The 19587-nt window shown below is 42.7% G+C and overlaps 2 protein-coding genes and 1 long non-coding RNA gene across 3 annotated transcripts; 1 reads left to right on the top strand and 2 right to left on the bottom strand.

The window, feature by feature from the left end:
- The first annotated feature begins 795 nt into the window (after window positions 1-795).
- LOC136542653 (defective in cullin neddylation protein AAR3-like) lies at window positions 796-8767 on the top strand. Its single transcript, XM_066535180.1, has 9 exons — window positions 796-1057; window positions 1701-1785; window positions 4574-4622; window positions 4734-4809; window positions 4916-4998; window positions 6458-6554; window positions 6684-6729; window positions 8036-8103; window positions 8195-8767. The coding sequence occupies exons 1-9, from the start codon at window positions 985-987 to the stop codon at window positions 8509-8511; spliced, it is 894 nt and encodes a 297-aa protein (XP_066391277.1). The 5' UTR covers window positions 796-984; the 3' UTR covers window positions 8512-8767.
- A 220-nt stretch (window positions 8768-8987) lies between these two features.
- LOC136542652 (probable glucomannan 4-beta-mannosyltransferase 7) lies at window positions 8988-13708 on the bottom strand. The gene is made up of 10 exons (XM_066535179.1): window positions 13478-13708; window positions 12991-13331; window positions 12725-12823; window positions 10884-11136; window positions 10309-10419; window positions 10058-10194; window positions 9866-9979; window positions 9576-9775; window positions 9290-9481; window positions 8988-9189 (listed from the first exon to the last, which is right to left on the bottom strand). Exons 1-10 carry the CDS (start codon window positions 13584-13586, stop codon window positions 9024-9026), a joined length of 1722 nt encoding a protein of 573 aa, XP_066391276.1. The 5' UTR covers window positions 13587-13708; the 3' UTR covers window positions 8988-9023.
- A 640-nt stretch (window positions 13709-14348) lies between these two features.
- On the bottom strand, window positions 14349-17986 carry LOC136547294 (uncharacterized). Its single transcript, XR_010781533.1, has 5 exons — window positions 17611-17986; window positions 17430-17513; window positions 17033-17141; window positions 16453-16582; window positions 14349-15215 (listed from the first exon to the last, which is right to left on the bottom strand). It is a non-coding gene; the product is annotated as an uncharacterized lncRNA (long non-coding RNA).
- Between the last annotated feature and the right edge of the window lie 1601 nt (window positions 17987-19587).

The raw sequence follows: 19587 nt of genomic DNA, 5'->3' as shown, positions 1-19587 counted from the left end.
CGGCGCCCTTCTCCATCGTTAGGGTTTGGTTGTCACTAGCGGCACCCTTCTCCATTGCGAGCGAGCGGCTGCGCTTCGACGCGAGCAGATAAAGGCAACAGGTAAGGTAAGGGCATTTTGGTCTGTTGCTCCAAATGGTTGTTTCATGGTGCAGGCACACGGACTGGATGGAAGGGCCAAGAAACTAAACAAAATTCGTTACGGCCAAATAGTCAAGTTTAAAAGAAAAAGGGTCAAGAAACTGAGCATAACTTTCTTTAGGACTAACGGCTAAGAAACTAATTTTCTCTTGGGTCTTTTGATTTGGAGGAATTGGAATCAACTTAATGGATTAGGCTATTTGACTTTGAATTTAAGATTCCACGACTTTTCAAAGTTCCTATATAAGTCCATCTCAATTTTCATAGGGTGAGCCATGTAATTTGATTCTAGAGATACCCGTGCTATGATTATACTCTTCAACTTATAGCATATTTTTTAACTCGCTTTTTTATAGTAGAAATGCAACATATAAACATCTCTCTTTGTATGGCTAACAATAATATATAAATATATTTCATATATAATCATATTAGCTTAATTAATATGTGTTTAAATTATAATTTATTAAAATGAATTCAATTATAAGGATCCAAACGGGCCTACAAGAGAATTAAGCCCAAATATCCTGTTTATCCGCTCGTAACCCGTCGTCTCTGTCAGAGCCCAGTGACAACAGGCTAGCACAGACACTGACGTGTGGACCCACACTAGACCACTTCGGCACTGGCAGATGCCTGACACCCTGGCCCTCCCCCGAACTCGACGTCTCTCTCCCTCTCATCTCCCTCTCTCACCTCTTGCTTTCTCGCTCTCGCCTCCGTGTCGCGTCGGCTCGGCTCGCTCTGACGTGAGATCGGGGAGGTGGTGACTCGGTGTGGTTGTGGCGTCGGCGGCGAGCCGCGGGGGCCTAGGGTTTCCTGTTTCGGATCCGCGCCCTGGCCCATGGGATCCGAAGGCTTCGCGGCCGCGGCGGCCACGTGCCCCTCCGCCGCCGAGGCCTTCCTCAAGTACTACGGTGAGCTCCCCGCCGTCGAATCCGCTTGCTCGCGAGTGTTCCGATCGATCCGTAGGTCTAGGGTTCTTACGGTAGCCGCTTGCGGGTTTGAGCGGATGCTTGCGGTTTTTAGGTGGCTTTAGTGGGTCACTTTTTTGGATTTTTGTCTTTTTCTTTCTTTCTTTTTGCGAATTATGATGAACTTTGTGGTTTCCAACTTGGGAATTCTGCTAAATGGGTGGGTTTGAGTACTGAAGAAGTGATCTTGAACGTTAATCGATGGTCAATTGTCCGACTTCTTGACGAAAACTGGGTCCTTTTCTTATCGGTTCTTGCTTTCTTGGGTGATGAAAAATTCAAAGAAGTGTTAGTTATAGCAAGGCAGATGCTAGCGAAACGACTCATGCAAACTGATATGCTGTTGTTTACAGAAATTCATACTTCGAGGCTGTACACTTGATAATTTTTTGTGCAATGCGATCATACCATCCTTCTTTGGCACCTATAGAGTAGTCAAAATTCTCAGGAACTAGAACCAAGCCTCGTGCATAGTACAAAAGTTTAATGCGCAGGAAACGATTCTCGTGTTCACATTGTTAGTTCAGATTGTGTTTATTGGGGCACTATATCGACCTATTGGTTCTTTTGGCCTTTGTTTTGCTAGGTATCGTATCAGGAGGTACAAGTGCGGAGACAAGACAAGGATTGGTTGAGCTTTCACTAGCTATAGATGGAATTGAAGGAATGAGGTTTGCATCTTTGAGAGTTCTTTTCATTATGATATATCCTGCACCGTGGTGAAACTTTATGACAAGATGCATGCTTTTCTACTTCTTGCTTGCATATGTAGAGTTGAAATATGAAACTTCGTCTGAGAATTAGAGAAATCTATTGACCCTTACTATTTTCTGTTTAGAATTTGGCCGAGGTGTAATCTGACTAAGATTTAAACGCGAATTGAACAATATGTGAATATAAATAGTTGTTGTACTTGTCTCTCTGTTGCTGTAAATATATAAATCTTTTGGAGCTGATTTTCCTGTGTTAATGTTACCAGCACATTGACATTTAACTGTTTTTACTTGGAAGTAAAAAAAATATCATGGTGGTTATTCAATGTTGCACAGGGACAGTCGTGTAAATATATTATGCGTTCAAGAGACTAAATGGAAGGGTCAGAAGGCGAAGGAGGTGGACAATACATGTTTCAAGCTTTGGTACACAGGGACAGTCGCGAATAGAAATAGAGTAGGAGTTTTGATTGATAAGAGCCTCAAGAATGGTGTGGTGGGAATGAGAAGGCAAGAAGATAGGATTATTTTAGTCAAGCTTGTCGTTGGTGATATGGTCTTGTACGTAATTAGTGCGTATGCCTCCCAAGTAGGCCTCGACGAGAGTGCTAAGAGACAGTTCTGGGAAGACTTAGATGGCCTGATTAGAGCTGTACCTAGTAGTGAGAAGCTTTTTATAGGAGGAGATCTTAATGGGCATGTAGGTACTACAAGTGCAGGTTTCGAGGCAGATCATGGAGGTGTTGGGTATGGTAGTAGGAATCAGGAGGGGGAGGAAGTTCTGGACTTCGCGGTAGCTTTTGACCTGATGATAGCCAATACTTTTTTTTAGAAAGAGAGAATCTCATCTAGTGACCTTCAGTAGCGGACAACACTCTAGCCAGATTGACTTTGTCCTCGCAAGAAGAAAGGACAAACGAGCATGCTTGGGTTGCAAGGTGATACTAGGGGAGTGTGTTGTTTCTCAACATAAGCTTTTGGTGGCAGACTTTTGTTTTCAGGTGCGTGCCCGTAGGGATAAACAAGCTAAGATTGAAAGAACAAAGTGGTGGAAACTGAAAGGGGAGACATCAGAGGTATTTAGGGAAAGGGTTATCAAAGAGGGCTCTTGGAAGAAAGAAGAGGACATAAACATGTGGGAGAAGATGGCAACCAACATTCGGAAGGTGGCCTCAGAGGTGTGTGGAGTAACCAAAGGAAGTGGAGGCGAGGCTAAAGATATTTGGTGGTGGAACGAGGAAGTCCAAAGAGCTATTAAGGAGAAGAAAGAATGCTATAGACGCTTGTACCATGACAGGAGTGTGGACAACATAGAGAAGTATAGGTGGCAAAGAAGACTGCAAAGCGAGCTGTAAGTGTGGCAAAGGGTAGAGCGTACGAGGATCTTTACCAACATTTGAGTACGAAGGAAGGAGAGAAGGACATTTATAGGTTGGCTAGGGTTCGTGAGAGAAAGACAAGGGACTTCAACTAAGTTAAGTGCATTAAGGATGAAAGGGAGTATCTCTTGGTGAAGGAGGATGAGATCCGATATCGATGGCAAGAGTATTTTGACAAATTGTTCAATGATGAGAATACGGACACAATCTTTTAGTTGGATGACTCTTTTGATGACACCAATAGGCGCTTTGCGCGGAGAATCCAAGAATCTGAGGTCAGAGAGGCGTTGAAAAGGATGAAAGGAGGTAAGACGATGGCACCGAATGGTATCCCAATCGAGGTGTGGAGATGTCTCGGGGACATAGCTATAGTATGGCTAACCAAGCTGTTCAACCATATTTTTCGATCGAACAAGATGCCTGACGAGTAGAGGAGAAGCATATTGGTACCAATCTACAAAAATAAAGGGGATATTCAAAGTTGTACTAATTACCGGGAAATTAAGTTGATGATCCATACTATGAAGCTATGGGAGAGAGTCATCGAGCATCGCTTGAGAGCAATAACACGGGTCTCTATGAACCAATTTGGTTTCATGCCCGGAAGGTCAACCATTGAAGCCATTTTCTTAATAAGACAAGTTATGGAGAGGTATAGGGAGAAGAAGAAGGACCTACACATGGTTTTTATTGTCTTGGAGAAGGCTTATGATAAAATACCAAGGAATGTTATATGGTGGCTTTGGACAAACATAAAGTCCCAACAAAGTACGTCGGGCTCATTAAGGACATGTACAACAATGTTGTGACTAGTGTTCGAACAAGTGATGGAGACACGGATGACTTCCCGATTAGGATAGGACTACATCAAGGGTCAGCTTTGAGCCCCTATCTGTTTGCCTTAGTGATAGATGAGGTCACAAGGGACACACAAGGGGACATCCCTTGGTGTATGCTTTTCGCGGACGATGTAGTGCTAGTTGATGAAAGCCGGGTAGGAGTGAATAAAAAACTGGAGTTATGGCGGGAGACTTTGGAGTCCAAAGGTTTTAGACTCAGTAGAACTAAAACTGAGTATATGAGATGTGACTTCGGCACTACTACTTGGGAGGAGGAGGATATTAGTTTGGAAGGTCAAGTAGTGCCTTTTTCATTGCAAACATCATGGCCTTTTTCATTGCTTGTCGCTCATATATCCTGACCAAGACACAAGCGCACATCCTTAATCAGCCCTGATCACATAAACCTTCATAACCTCCATATCATGTGAATGTATGCTTCTCTTTTTGTATCATGTCTGGTTCTGTTTTATTTTTCTCATCCTATGTTTTCCTTTCACATGATTAAACATCCTAATATTGATGCAGGGACATGATTTTTGCTGATATCCCAAAGCTCATTCCATTTATGGATTTGGTGAGTGATGCTTTCCAAGCTGTTTGAGATTTTTTTGTCGATCTTTACTACATTACGTTAATTGAGAGCCTTCTTCACTACCTTATGTTAATTGAGAGCCTTTTTTTTTAGGAGGATATGGGCCTATTCAGTTGCTTCTATGATTTTGTCTTCTTCATCTGTCGTGAAAAGGGGCAAAAGAGTATCAGTAAGATCCTCTATTCTCAATGATGTCTGGACGCTACTGGTATCCTAGTATATACTTCTTATACCAATAGAACAATAACTAGGAATTCCCCTTTTCATTTGTATAGCTATTCAGAGAGCTGTAGCAGCATGGAAGATTGTTCTGAACGGAAGGTTCCGTTTGCTTGATCGATGGTGTAACTTCGTTGAGGTATAGAAACTGCTCTGCTTGGCCATGATATGACATCTCCATAATTCAACTCCAATATGTGTTGTTCTGGTATTTGTTTTTTGTGATTGTTTATTAAAGTATTAGTAGTGCTCCATTCTTATCCAGTTACCCTAGAGAATAATAAAAGCAAGGTTGACATGGATATTCTATAGGTGTCATTCTACCGACATTTATTAAGACATGTTATATATATATGAAGACAAAGTTCAGCTAGGCGCTGGGCGGAATCTAGGCGCTGACCCTCAGCCTAGCGCCTAGGCGGGATTAATCGCGCCTAGGCGTTCCTAGGCGTTTTCCTAGGCGTTTTCCAATGCATACTTAAATTTATTAATACATACTTAAGTACTTAAAAGAAAAGAAAAAATAGAAGACCAATGGTCATGGAACAGGGAGAAAAGAGAAGAAAGGCCCATAAAAACGGCCCAACCCACCTTATCCACCGTTAAAAACGGCCCAGCGCACCTTCTCCACGCCTCCTCCCACACCGCCGCCGCCCGCGCCTGCGCCCGCCCGCGCGCCCGCCGCCCGCGCACGCGCCCGCCGCCGCCCGCCGCCGCTCGCAGCTCCTCCTCCCCCACCGACGACCTCCGCCAGGCGCTCCTCCACCACCACCGCCGCCCGCGCAAGCCCGCGCGAGCGCCCGCCGCCGCTCGCGGCTCCTCCTCCCCCACCGACGACCTCCGCCAGGCGCTCCTCCACCACCACCGCCGCCCGCGCAAGCCCGCGCGAGCGCCCGCCGCCGCTCGCAGCTCCTCCTCCCCCACCGACGACCTCCGCCAGGCGCTCCTCCACCACCACCGCCGCCGCCGCCGAGCCGCCGCTGCCTAGGGGTCCGCCTACCCCCATAGGCGAGGCGGACACCCTCCGACTAGAGCCTAGTCGCGCCTAGTCGCGCCTAGGCGAGCGCCTAGCGGAACTATGTATGAAGATAAGCACTTCACTCTAGTTGAATGGCTGGCTTATGCTGTAAATTATATGGTTTGATACACGATGACTATTGACTAAACAGAAATGTTAGAATATTGATGCACGTGGTAATTATTAGATGTTTGGTTTCCAGTTGTGCCATTCTCGCTAATACTTATCACTTATGTCCTTGTCAACCTAAATTTGTGTTGCAAGATGCATAGTTTAGTTAGCACTCTCGCATATTGCAGAATGCATAGTTGCTTTAGTTATCAATTGGCATCTTTTGCTGGGAAGAAATGTTGAAAACCTAAGGGTTGAAGTACTATAATACTGCTTTGCAACAGTTCAAACCTTTAGTCCTCAATAAACCATTAACATTCTTTTTTCTCGAATATTCCATTTTTTTCCTCTTCAGAAAGGGAAATTAGCTTCATAACTTACACCCCCTTTTCCTATGATGAACAGTCATAAATACACTTCACTGTTTTTTTCTTAGCTAAAAGCCTAAAACTATAATACTCTTTCTCAGAAGTACCAACGCCACAACATATCCGAGGATACTTGGCAGCAGCTGCTAGCTTTCAGCAGGTGTGTAAATGAAGATCTGGAAGGTTATGACCCACGAGGTACAAATTCTTTCTACATGACTACTTCGATTTTCAATTCTATATCTGCAGGCTGCAGCTGCCTTTATAGCGTAGCTCCATGATAATTAAGAAAATTTCTTAGTTCCTGTTCCCTGTGTCTTTTTTCAGGTGCTTGGCCTGTTCTGATTGATGATTTTGTGGAACAAATGCACAGGTTTGCTGCCACAACATGATTATATTCTCTTGCAGTTCAGTTTATATATGTTCTTCCTGTTGTCAAACATAAAGCATAATCATTAAATGGATAATGCAAGCATATAATGATTCTCATCAGTTTTCATTTTCTTTCCACTGATTGACTTTCTGCTGTCAATTTCATAGTCAGCAAATCCTTTTTTTAAATTAGTCATGAAACACAAATGAGACCTATTTTCTTTCACTACAATACCCCTTGGATTTCCCCTATTATAAATGAATAATCAAAATTTAAATTAGGGAGTGCGGAAAGGTCCGCATGTTGTCCAAGGCTAAGCTATTTTACTCATGGAAGATTTTGGGTAGATCTCAAGATCTATTTTACTCTTGTAACATTCTATTGTAGTATAGGCCTAGATGTGGTTTGCTTTGATAAATTACTACTAGTTTTTTGTAGAATTGTTTATTTTGCAAAGCTTTGTGTGATTGGTGCATATTACTGTCTATTCAAAACCATAGTGACAATCTATACCGGGTAGCAAGTTAAAAAAAGAAAACATTGCAGAAACCAGATTGGCTTTGTAGAAATCACAATAGGACGGGGCTCACAGAAGTTGCTGATCAGCGCTGATTCATCCATAACTGTTGCCTGTCAGTTCTTCTTTTGAATGTGTAATGGGAAGCATCTCGTGGGGGAAACCCTGGCTTTCGCAGAGAAAGAACGATTGGAATGTTTGTTTTATGCAATAGCTAATTAGCTATCGAAAAGACGACATGTTCAACAGATAAGTGTCGCGGAAATACGTATGTTGCGTTGGATTTGCGGTCATACAAGAAGGGATCGAGTTCGGAACGATGATATACGTGATAGATTAGGGGTAGCACCAATTGAAGAAAAGCTTGTCCAACATCGGTTGAGATGGTTTGGACATGTCCAACAGAGACCTCCAGAGGCACCGGTGCGTAGTGGAATTCTAAGCCAGGACAGTAACGTGACCAAAGTTAACTTGGGTAGAGGCAATAAAATGAGACTTGAAAGGATGGAATATACCCAAAGACTTAGCCTTAGATAGGAGTGCTTGGAAAACAGCTATTCACGTGCCTGAATCTTGATTGCTTTTGCTGGGTTTCAACTCTAGCCTACCCCAACTTGTTTGGGACTTAAAGGCTTTGTTGTTGTTGTTGTTGTTGAATAGCTAATTAGCTATACAGTTTTAGTGAATTTATTCTTCATAATAAGCTAAGTTAGTCTTCTTGTTGTCTCGGAGAGTAATGTTTCTTCCTAGTTGTATGCTGACTTATGTGTCTCTACTTGTAAAATGTAGAATTTATCACTCCACTGACTGCAGCAGTGCGATGGAATCACAGTGTAGCATTTCCAGAACATTTAAAGGTATTATTATTATTATTATTATTATTATTATTATTATTTATATATATTATCGAGCTTCACATTACACACTGTTCTGAATCTGGTGTTACAGGGCTGGATCCTCTACCTGGATCAAAGAGGAAATGTCCTCACTTCAAGTCCAATGAAGAGGATGTAGAACTTTCAGATAGTTTTACACGTTCTGTCCATCTTACACCAATAAAGCGACTCAAGGAAAGTCATGATGCGAGTTATGGAGTGGGGGAATCCCACAAAATTACCCATTTCTTCTCTAATAGTTCCTCAGATTACCACGAGGATATGCATTTACACAACTCAAGAGGTTGCCTTCAGAACCCCCCTTGTAATGTTGAGGATGCCCTGTCGAAAGGGTTTGAGGGTTGTATTTCGATGAAATGCCCCTTCTGATGTAACCAGGAATGAATAGGTTAGTCATTCTTGTGGCAGCCCAGAAACTATACATTCCCACTAGCTCCAAAATCATCTTGTGTGTATTTAGTCATTTTTTTGAGAGGTCATATATCCGTTTGTGCTGAATGATGATGATCTGTAACCCGCAACGGAGTATATGCAATTCACGTCTACTACCATTGAATGTATTTTTTAAATGTTTTTATAAGTGTCGGATGTTACTGTATTAGCATCAGACCTGTTTTTCGAGGCATCGAACTTGTGTTTGCTTGACAGCATATCCCTCCCACTCAATACCCGATAAAGGCACTTTCTGAAAATTGCCGTCACCACGTTCACATCCTTGTAACTTTGTGATGACAGAATTAAGTTACAAGATCTAAATCACTGCGAGCGTGCAGAATAATGCCATCTTTCTATGCATCTAAGATCTAAACCATTTGAAACGTTACGAGCGCATGCCCAGAAAATGATTATAAAGCAGCAATTCATACAGCTTTAACATGCTGTCATTGGCAGCAAGAACAAGTGCCAGTGAAGTTAAGCCCTAGTAACAGAAATGCTAATCCCTGAAAGTACATATATAAGTAGTAGCTTGTTGTCCCATGGAACACCAGGTTGTATGATGCACAGAGGAAGAGAAACACCGAAAATCCAATCTCAAGGAAATTGACTCTGCAAGAAAGAACAGCATCAGTAATGTATGACGTGTAGTGTCGGCCTGCCTGCTACCCTTAATAGTTTATACCAGAAAATCTTAGTTGCGAGTTTTCACCTGTCCCTTAGCCTTTTCCGGGTTTTCTGAAGCAAAGGAACGTCAGTGTCCTCGAGATCATTCCCCACCTTCTTTGTCACAATCCACTGGTTGAACCCTTCTAATTCCAGCAGTCCAGTCAGTGCAGCTCTCATGCGATGCAATGTCATCACACTCTCAAACAAAATCCAAAATGGCATTATGTGTAGATTTCTGCAAAGACAAGTTGAAGTTCATTAGCTTCAGTTCTGGTGAAAGGACAGATGAGCAATGTTGTTCTAGAACTCACAATCACAAAGAAACTTACTTTGGATGTCTTATAGCTGTGACTATGGTAAGCACCATGGGAATATAGGCAACACCCCACACTGGTAAGTAGAGCTCCGGGACTGTGACTGAGATGGGGATTATGACATTGAAGAGAATACAGGCAGCCGTCGGCGCTACAACTCTCCTCACAAAGAAGAAGCTATAGAGCATATAAAACTTCTTGACGAGTGATATATCCTAGTGGAACAACAAGTGGGGCTAATTTTCAGATTTTCCCCCCAAAAGACATGATTTGCCAGAATGGAACCTGGGCGGAGATATGCTCACCTTGGCAACCAAAACATCCTTTGCCATCTTACGGAATAAGTTTGCACCACCACTAGACCACCGGAATTGCTGCCGACAGTAGGCCTTGTAAGTGGACGGCAGTTCACTCTTGACCTGTGAATTGCATAGTCAAATGATCACATCAAATATATTTACTTTTGACAACACTGTTATATGTTAAGATCTACTCACTCTAACATCCCCAACATATACAAATTTCCAGCCCTTTAGGGTTGCTCGAACCGCCAAGTCCATGTCTTCAACTGTAGTTCGGTCCTTCCAACCTCCTGCGTCTCTTATGGCTACTGTACGCCACACTCCAGCAGTTCCTAGAATAGAAATGCCGTTAGGGAGATTGTATGGTTTTGAAATAGAAACTCGGGGGTTATTTACCCCTCTTTTCGGGAATTTGTACTCTTTAGAGGTTTAAAAAAGATGTGTACCATTAAAACTGAAGAAGGCAAAAGTTGCTGATCCTGCTTCTTGTTCAACTTTGAAGTGGTAGTCATAAAACATCTTCTGTACCCTTGTCAACAGGCTTGTGGTGTCATTCACTGCAAAATTCTGTCAATTAAGAATTGGACCGATCAGAGTGAATAAAATACTATATTGCTTGAGAAGTTTAGCATTTTTCATGTTATATTATATTTGAACAGTTTCTATGCCATCTTTCTGGCATCATCATGAACCATTGGAGAATATGGAAATGTATTTTAATGTCATCATTATGCAAGGAGATGTTTATTACAAGTTCCAAGTTCCTCGTGCTAGTCGCAAGGACTACTTGTGCATGTTAGAGTATATTAGTAGTTTAGGATATTGTAATCCTGTATTGCCATGTGTATCGAGGAGTCATCTTGCCCACCAAAGCCTTGTACTCTATTTATACCGCCCAAGGGCTCAATGTCATACAACCCACACATTATATGCAATACTTCACATGCAACAACAACCTTGCCCTTGGAGAGTCGACGAACGGAAATGGTGCTCAAGAGCTAACAGGAAATGGAGTACTTACCAAAGGACCACCGAGCTTGAACAAGTGCAACTTCCGGATTGTGCAGAAGGAATGGGACAGTTTGGAGCAGAAAATCTGGTTCAGGCTGGAAATCAGCATCAAATATGGCAATGTATTCACTTTGCCTTGCATAGTCACATTCCATTCCTTTCTTCAGAGCTCCTGCCTTGAATCCCTTGCGGCTGGTTCTTGTGGCATACTTAATATTGACACCTTTGTTCGCCCAGCGCTCACATTCAAGCTCCACCAAATTCTGCAGCAAGAAGTAATCCCAGTCATCATATATATTTTTTGTTAGACCCAATAATATTTTAAATTATCTAACCCACTACGATAATAAGATGGTTGAACTCTTGTGATGGCAGTTCAGATACTGAAATGGTAAGCAAGGTTTAGTAGTTCGCTATCTGAAGATAGGTTGGCAAGTAGCTGCTATGTCAACACAAATGGATAAATCTGATGGCAACAGGACTGTCTTCTATTTGCTTGGAAGGCCATCGGTGCTTCATCAAAGGTTCCTTGTGCAGCTGTGCTTGCCAACTACTACAGCTCCATCGCACTAACCAACCCATTCCCTAACACTATTCAATCAAACCAGATACATCAATCAATATTCATATTTACTACTGTCACCAGAGAGGAATGGCATGGACATCGTTTTCCTTTTTCATTATATAATTTACTGGCTCACATTTTTGTTTAAAACTTCACTTCCTGAAAATGGCGCTTCATGAAAAATTGCAAGAATTTAGATGAACACAAATCATAAATTTTGATTCCTTGTCGTGTAAACAGATTGGATTTTATAGGAACAGTGCTTGATATGCATGTATCTAGCAGGCATTCCAAATTATGAAGTGAAACTTTTTGAAAGGTGAGGAAGATCCATTCTAAAGAAGAATATGCCCACCAATCATTGAACCGTAGCCTCAGATCTATGGTTCTGAATAAACAAAGACAAGTGAACCGAAAGGCAGAGAGGGGGGCTCATGATGCTGTGAAATGTCAGGAGCCAATAGTTATTCTCATGTGGCTGTACCATAAGGCGTGTGCAGATCTCAGTACCTGAAGGTTCAAGGGCCAAACTCCCCATGGTGCTCCTGACAGACTTTAATGATACTGTTAGTCCAATACCCCACAGTGGTTGATATTGTTAGTTTTGGTATGGTTACTCAGTTCTAGTAACGCTATTTTCGCTGGAATATTATCTTTACATAAACAAAGCTGCAAGCACCTAATAGGCAACAGCAGCAAAACCCAGACAGCTGGGTCCAACCTGCAGTTGGCCATGTGAGTGTATGGTCCAGAAGACTATTAACCTTTGTCCTCATTCTCAGACTCGTTTCTTCCTTCGAGTTGTTTTCTTCTACACGTTCTGCATTTACCTCATCAAAATATTTGATCATTTATCCCTACTTGGATGATGACTTGTGATTGCGAAATATTTTATCAGGTGAGGCAACCATTTCAAGTTCCCTTTATGCCAAATACTGAAGTAGCTTTCATGTAACTAATCTCATAAAAGCAGGAGCATCTGTTATGCTAGCTACTCACTTCACAATGGAAACATTCTCTCTGCACCCACTCAACCGGCCCAAATGATTAGCATGCTCCTATGAGGCTATTGCAGTTAGTCTCGTGTGAAAACTTTATCATCCTGCTGGTATTGATTCCACAACAGGTCGAGTTTGAGCACTCGTCTGCTATAACAAACCAGTTTGATGTTTCACTTGTTCTGATACGATCTAACAGTACCAAAATTAATAGTTTGTCCACCAAACAAAGGGTTCTGTAGGAATAATGCCCAACCATGAAACAAGGAACTAGGAGAGACAGGTTACCTTGATAAAGGGATCAGTGGAATCGTCCAGCACTTGAACTATTATCCTGTCCTTTGGCCACTGCAGCTCACATGCTGCCGCTATCGACAGCTTGTACACCTAAGAGCCCATACCACACACGGAAAAACGCACCACATCAAAATAATATTTAATCTCACAAAGCAACAAGAGGAAGAACAATTCATCAAATAATCAGTGGATGAATAGTTAAAAATTTCGATACGAAATACGATTTTAGCATCTTTTTTGTGGTGGTCTGTTCTCACCTCCAGCTCATTGTACATGGGTATCTGGACCAGGACCATAGGGAAGTGGGCGCTTCCCTTCTCCTCGTCGGCGCCGTCGAGAGCCTTCCACTTGAACCTCCACTCAGGCCGCCACCCAATGGCCTTGACGCCGAGGCTGACGACGCTGTTGTACACGGCCTCCACCACCAGCATCACAGACATCACCATGCACGTCCACACCGCCACCTGCAGCACCGGCGCGATCACCCCGGCCCGCACCGCCACCCACGCCCCGTACACGTCCGCCGCCGCGGTGGACGTGCCGTCGAGGATGCCGATGAGCCAGGACACCGCCTCCTGGAAGTCGAGCGGCGCGCCCGCTGCGGAACGAAGCAGGACAAAACCAACGGGCGGCGGGCGCAGCCGCGCAGGGCATGTCAAATCACGTGAGCTGTAGCGCGGCCGTCCGAGCGAGAGGGGTGAGGGGAAGAGAAATAGAATGGGTGGGAGCAGCGAATGTGTGTACCGGTGAGCGGGCGGCTGAAGTCGACCGCGCCGACGGACACGGCGACCGCGACGGCGGCGGCGGCGGCGAGGACGAAGAGGAGGGCCCCGCCGATTTCCCCAGCCTCCATTGGGTGGTGACCGGTGGTCTGGTGGTTGCGGTCGCTGACGGAAGGGGAGGTGGGGCGGAGCCGCGGGGGAGCCGAGGACGACTGCGCGATGCGCTCGACGCCACTGGGGCTTTTCGTAAGTCTGACGCGGTGACGCCACTCTTGCGCTCCTTTTCTTTTGTTTAAGTTGTGTAACTTGTCCGTACGTTATTCCGGGATAATTAAACTTTGTACTAAAAAAAATATACCGATAGCACGATAAAACAATAATACTGTAAAATTAAATACAGACATTAAAGTGACATTTAATCCAAGAAGTAAAGTTCATAAAATTAACACAGTTACATAGAGCGTGGCGTCGCATGCTCACAAACTCTATTGTATAAACCTTTCCGTGATGCGGCTATGATAATGTTTTATATTGATAGGAAAAATCTCTGATATCTGTTTCTTTCGTGCGCTAATATATCCACGAACTCCATGTCATCCTATACACAGGTTCGAGTAAATATGTAAATATTAGTGCCTGTTATATGGGTAATACTACGTGTCTTGAAAAATCTCTCACAAAACCTTAAAACAAATTATGTTATACTCATCGTATAAATATATGTTGCTTTAGATCCATTTCACGCAAACATATACTGTAAAATAAGAAGTGAAAATTTATATAAAAAATAAAACAAAAAATCAAATTTATTAAGATTGATGTCTTATATATTGTATAACCAAAAGTAGTTTTTAGCGTGTTTAAATTTCACAGTACCATTAGCCCTGCTTTTGGGTGCGTTTGGTTGAGGAGCTATGACTTCTATAAAAACTACCGTCAGTCTCTTTCAGTTACGAGTGGACCCTAAACATACTGCCCCTCATCCACCTTGGACCTTCTCGTTGGACACCATATGATCAGCAGTTTCGACGCCTCTTTGGCCAGGTTGAATAGTTCACAGAGCCCAGACTGCATTGATGGTGACTCCCTTTCCTTCATCTTCAACTATAGATGGTATGCCGATAAAACACTAACAAAAACACATAGGTGATGTGCGAGACGTGTGGCACGTCCGTGGGCTGCCCAATCTCGATCCGCTCCTCGTCGATGTCCTCCTTCTCATGATCATCGTCATCAACACCCACGGCGCCGGTGCTGCACATCACCAGCGACTCCGCAGCACCCGATTCAATTTGTAAAAAATAAAACGAACAAGATAGAACCCACCTCATTTCCATCCAACCTCAAATGAAATGAGTTTATTTTCCTAGCCCATCCCATCTAGTAAACAATTAATTAACCTATATCTCGCATGCTAACTATCCTCTGTTTCACTGTCCCCACACATGAATCACATGTTGGCTTCCTTTTTTTCAGAGTGACATGCTGATCAAAGAATGGTTGAACAAAGTTCAGGGATTGAAGCACATGGTTCAACAACAAAATTACAGGATCAAAGTACATGATCTAGCAACAAAATTACAGGGATCAAAGCATATGATTTGCTAAAATAACTGATCAGGAAGGCGTGGCCATCTACTTGAGAAATGTACATGTAACCATGCCATACGCTTTAACCCAGATTGCAAACTGGAGCCAACGTTTTTATAAGTTTGATGCACACAAAGAAGGGCGATTACACATCATCAACGAAATCGCATCTGCATTTAATGGATCAAAAGGATTAGGATATAACAGAAGTTTTGGAAAGAAGACCTCAAACATATTGACAAGATCTACAAAGTATCACATAGGTTTAAACCTAAGCCTACTTTAACATGGTACAAAACAGGAATCTCTAATGGTACATATAAGGCTTGGAGAGAATCCATTGACTGTACATACAAATAATGAAATGCAAAGATCAATCTTATCAAGCATTTGTCTCCATGTCTGGTTGATGACATCCAAACAGACTAAACCAGACCTTGCATTCATCCAGAAGTGGTTAGAAGGTGGATCATTTTTCTTGAGCTAAAGTAGTGGAAGCTAAAGAACACGATGACCAAGAAAAAATATGAACTTTCTGAAAACTCTCACAACAGTCAATTACCATTATTCTTCTGTTGGCAAGAGTCATGGCATGAGATCTAAACTCTAATAAATCAATATAGATAGTTATGAAATAAATAAGCACACCTAATGAATTTAGAGGAACTTCACATCACTCAAGTAATTCTAAGATAAAGTTCAAGCTTCCTTGATGCTCTTATAATTTCCCATCAATTTCATCAAGTAGACATTCATACTTCTATCCAAATAATAAGCACATGATCTGTATGCCAAAAAAGTCATGTACTCCTACAAATAGCAATGAACTATCCAAAAAGCAATGCAAAATCACTTGCATATAAGTATGAATTACTAACCCTAATGCCACTGGTGCATGAGACTAACATTCTCGAAGTAGGATTGAATCAGTCTCTGACAGAATACTCCAAAATGCACTGTCTTTTTTTAACCTTTAAGCTATTGTACGACTCCTTCAAAATATAGCACTTGTCTGGCATGATCTGTGCAAGAAGCATCAGGATCATGTTGCGGGCCACCGGTGAGGTCCAATGGCAACTAACATCTTTGTCATCTTCTGGGAACAAGCTAATCTTGCACCTGCTACATCTTTGTCATCACTGAAGTTACTCCTACCTCACAACTATACTTCCATATATATATTTTGTTTATTTCGATATACAAATGGATTAGCAACAAATTCATCACACTTGCTAGCTAGATAGAAGAGGAACTATGGTCAAAACTATTACAAATTCATCCAGGAAAATCGATGCAACTATTTATGTTTTCATAGCAATTTTGGATCACAAATCCATGTGCTTGCTGAGGATTACAGATTAATTAATAATTAACTTCTATGAGGGGGGGATGAACTTTTGCATTTACCGGCAAGGCAAGCAATACGTCATTGATATCATAGATCTCTTGGGCCAGGCATGTGGTCTCAGATGTGACTTTCCGCTGGTGGCCTCATTATCACCACTGTTGCATCAGACTTTGACTTCCATTTATCAATCTATGCAATTCACAAAGCCACAGACATGAGAAACAAAAAAATTCGTACCTGACTTATCACAAATTTTTTATTCCACTAAAGGATTAATGGATGAAACCAAATATAATACAACCAATGTTTTTTAACATCTAAAACTCAACTAATATAATACAACCAAATATTTATAACATCTAAAACTCTTGTTGAGAAAATTGATCTATAGTTTTTTGACAGATTAAAAAGATATCAGCCACTAGGTACCCCTCTAGCCAACAGATTTTGTTGTCCCTTGGCACAACCAACTTCAAGTTTCATGTTGACCATCGAAACAATATTTCATTTTTACATAAATTCTGATGAAATAATAAATTAAAAGCACCAACTAAAAGTGACAATTTTACATGAGAAAATATACTTTAAAGATGATGAAATGAAAACCTGGAAACACCATTCCGCATTTCTAAAACCCACCTTGGTTGTGTCAGCAAGCAGAGAGCAGCAACAGCAGTGTGGCAGCAGGTAGAGAGCAGCAGCACCCTCGAGTCTCCTCCTGTTTCCATTTTTTATCATATCCATGCAACTGAAAATTATGGATAAAAAAATTTTATTTTTGAGATATAGCAACAACAAATATTTTTTATTCATGAGAACCACATAATTGTTTAGCTGATAAAACTCTTGAGGATTCAATCTGCCAACAATGGTACCATAAATGTGCATTACTGCCATGTCCACACATCAACGAAATAAATCACCACATATAAGCATTTCTTTTACAAAGCTATTTTTTTGCCCAACGAACCGTACTTCATATGTGGATCTTACCTATTGGAATGGAAAAGTAGCGCATATGGGCAGGATTACAAACCTTGGCAACCATGGTCTGCATCTCCCAGAGCGTAGTGGCAGATTCCTTAATCTCCTAGAGCCATTACTTCATTTTGTCGAACTCCTAGAGATGTGCACGAGAACAGATCAGCAATGATGCTAGGGTTTGGGCAATGAGGGAATGGCTGTGGGGGCTAGAAAAAACGGGTGTAGAGCAGGACCTTGCTGCTTCATCGCCGATGGCGTCCACGTCTACGTCCTCGCCATCGATTGGATCCCCATTGCTCCTCGTCCTCCATGGCCACGCCACCGTCGCGACCTCGCCGCGTCGTCCCCCACGGACGGAGATGCGGCCGGTGTTAGCACCGTGCGGCCAGTGGGGGCGGTCAAAGCGTGGCTGGGGCCATGGCAGGGCTGGCGGACGCAGGAGCCCGTGCGCACCCACGACAGCGGCCGGTAAGGCTGTGGGTGCCGGCGCCGATGGCGCATCGACGGTAGCTTTTTTTGCAAGAGAAGAAAATGGGGCGTGGGGATTGGGAATCAAACCCTGGCTGCCATGGGAGTTGACGTCCGTGGCTCACAGGGGCGGAGTCACGTTTGAAGCTTGGACGGAGTTGGGTTGAAGCCTGGAATTCCCCATGGCCACACGATGATGGTGAAGCCTTCTGAGATTAGATCTTGATCGTTGGTTTGTTGTATGAGGGTTTTTCTAGGTGTACAATCTGGTGTGGATGAAGGAACGTCATCTCTGTAGGGGGACAATTTTCTAGGTAGACTAAGCGTAATTTTGATTGGTTGCAAATATATATAGAGTAAACATAATATAGGTTTCGTCCTTAGAGAACGCATGTTTAATTTATAGGTTGAAAAATAATTAAGAACAGCACATGATCTGAAATGGCAGAAAAGTAACCGTACAAGATGTAAGATTCATACAGCCATTATCTATGTTTGATTTTTTTTTAAATACTATCAGGAATTGCGGGTTCCTCTTACGCCACAGATTATCTCAATAAATCTGCAGCTTATCTTTCATGTATAGTTGTTTGTTAGGTGAAGTGATCGGACAAAGAAAGTATGAGGGAAATAGATTAAAAGACCTACAGTTGTAGGATTGGGATTAAGAATTCTGCTAATCAGGTTTTTGGCTCCAGTTGAAAACCAAGAGGGGCAGCTAATCCGAGCTGCTGAAATCTGTGATTGCAAAGGGAGCGTTAAGAGATGATAAACAACCGCAAAATAATATTTATTTTCTCTCTAGGCTTCTGGAGAAATCATTTGAACTACTATGAATATAAAAAATGTCAGTGTTTGTAGCTATGGCAACAGTTGGCAATTAATAAAACAATGTTTCAGAGACATACAAGCTGAAAGTTGGTTGTAAATTTTAGAATCAGTACCATAAGCGCTCAATTGAAGGCACAATAAATAGAGAGTGAAGTAGTAACACTAGGTTTGTGGAGCAAGAGATTAAGAATGCTACGAACACTTCATGTTTTACTTTTCATAGTAAGGAAGCAAGCAGCAGCACATGACGTGTAATTTGTAACTCGTTTGAGCAAGCCAATTAACATATTGCAATTCCTTGTAAATGTGATTTCATGTAGAGCCTAATCTCTGGATCCATTAACACCTCAGCTATCATCCTACATCAGGCATCTCAATATCACAAATCAATGAAGCAAACACACAGTCAGTGCTAATTGGTACATGATTAGTATTTACTAACAGAAATTCAGTGTTGCCTATAACTTAGAATAGGGTCTAAATTGCAGATGCTCAGAATAGCATGCAATTAATGGATTTGGATAGTAACTCAGTGAAACTATTAGCCAAAATCATTGCAGGGAGAGAGAGAGAGGAAGAGACAGGCACCTAGGGTTTCATGGAGTATAGAAGAAGACACGGCGCCTGGCGAGACGATGCCGCATTAGGGGGAGCCGCGCTGGGGAGCACCGGTAGGGACCGCCCGATGGCGTCGTGCCGAGGGACCGCTGCCGTGGGGGCTCGTCGAGGCCGGGGATGGCGAACCGATGCACCGGCGCAGCACCCGAGGAGGGTCATCGTCGCCCCGCCCTTGCGGCGCGAGGAGGAAGGGGCGAGGAGGAGAATGAGGGTGGCCGCCGTGTCGTGCGCTCTCACCTGGGTTAGGATGCCTCCTCACTGGATCCACCGAGGGCGAGCACCTCCACCCTATC

Source organism: Miscanthus floridulus, chromosome 3 (assembly GCF_019320115.1).
Source record: "Miscanthus floridulus cultivar M001 chromosome 3, ASM1932011v1, whole genome shotgun sequence".
Classification (NCBI taxonomy): Eukaryota; Viridiplantae; Streptophyta; class Magnoliopsida; order Poales; family Poaceae; genus Miscanthus; species Miscanthus floridulus.
The sequence above is the reverse complement of the archived record's forward strand: the minus strand, read 5'-3'. Positions and strand labels throughout refer to the sequence as shown.

Excerpts from the sequence above, each read along its gene's own strand:
- LOC136542652 (XM_066535179.1), bottom strand. The coding sequence starts at position 13,586 with ATGGAGGCTGGGGAAATCGGCGGGGCCCTCCTCTTCGTCCTCGCCGCC. Across the intron at positions 12,824-12,990 it reads CCATGTACAATGAGCTGGAG|GTGTACAAGCTGTCGATAGC; the intron begins GTGAGAACAGAC and ends ATGGGCTCTTAG. Across the intron at positions 9,776-9,865 it reads AGGATGTTTTGGTTGCCAAG|GATATATCACTCGTCAAGAA; the intron begins GTGAGCATATCT and ends TTGTTCCACTAG.
- LOC136542653 (XM_066535180.1), top strand. The coding sequence starts at position 985 with ATGGGATCCGAAGGCTTCGCGGCCGCGGCGGCCACGTGCCCCTCCGCC. Across the intron at positions 1,786-4,573 it reads GATGGAATTGAAGGAATGAG|GGACATGATTTTTGCTGATA; the intron begins GTTTGCATCTTT and ends ATATTGATGCAG. Across the intron at positions 4,623-4,733 it reads TCATTCCATTTATGGATTTG|GAGGATATGGGCCTATTCAG; the intron begins GTGAGTGATGCT and ends CTTTTTTTTTAG.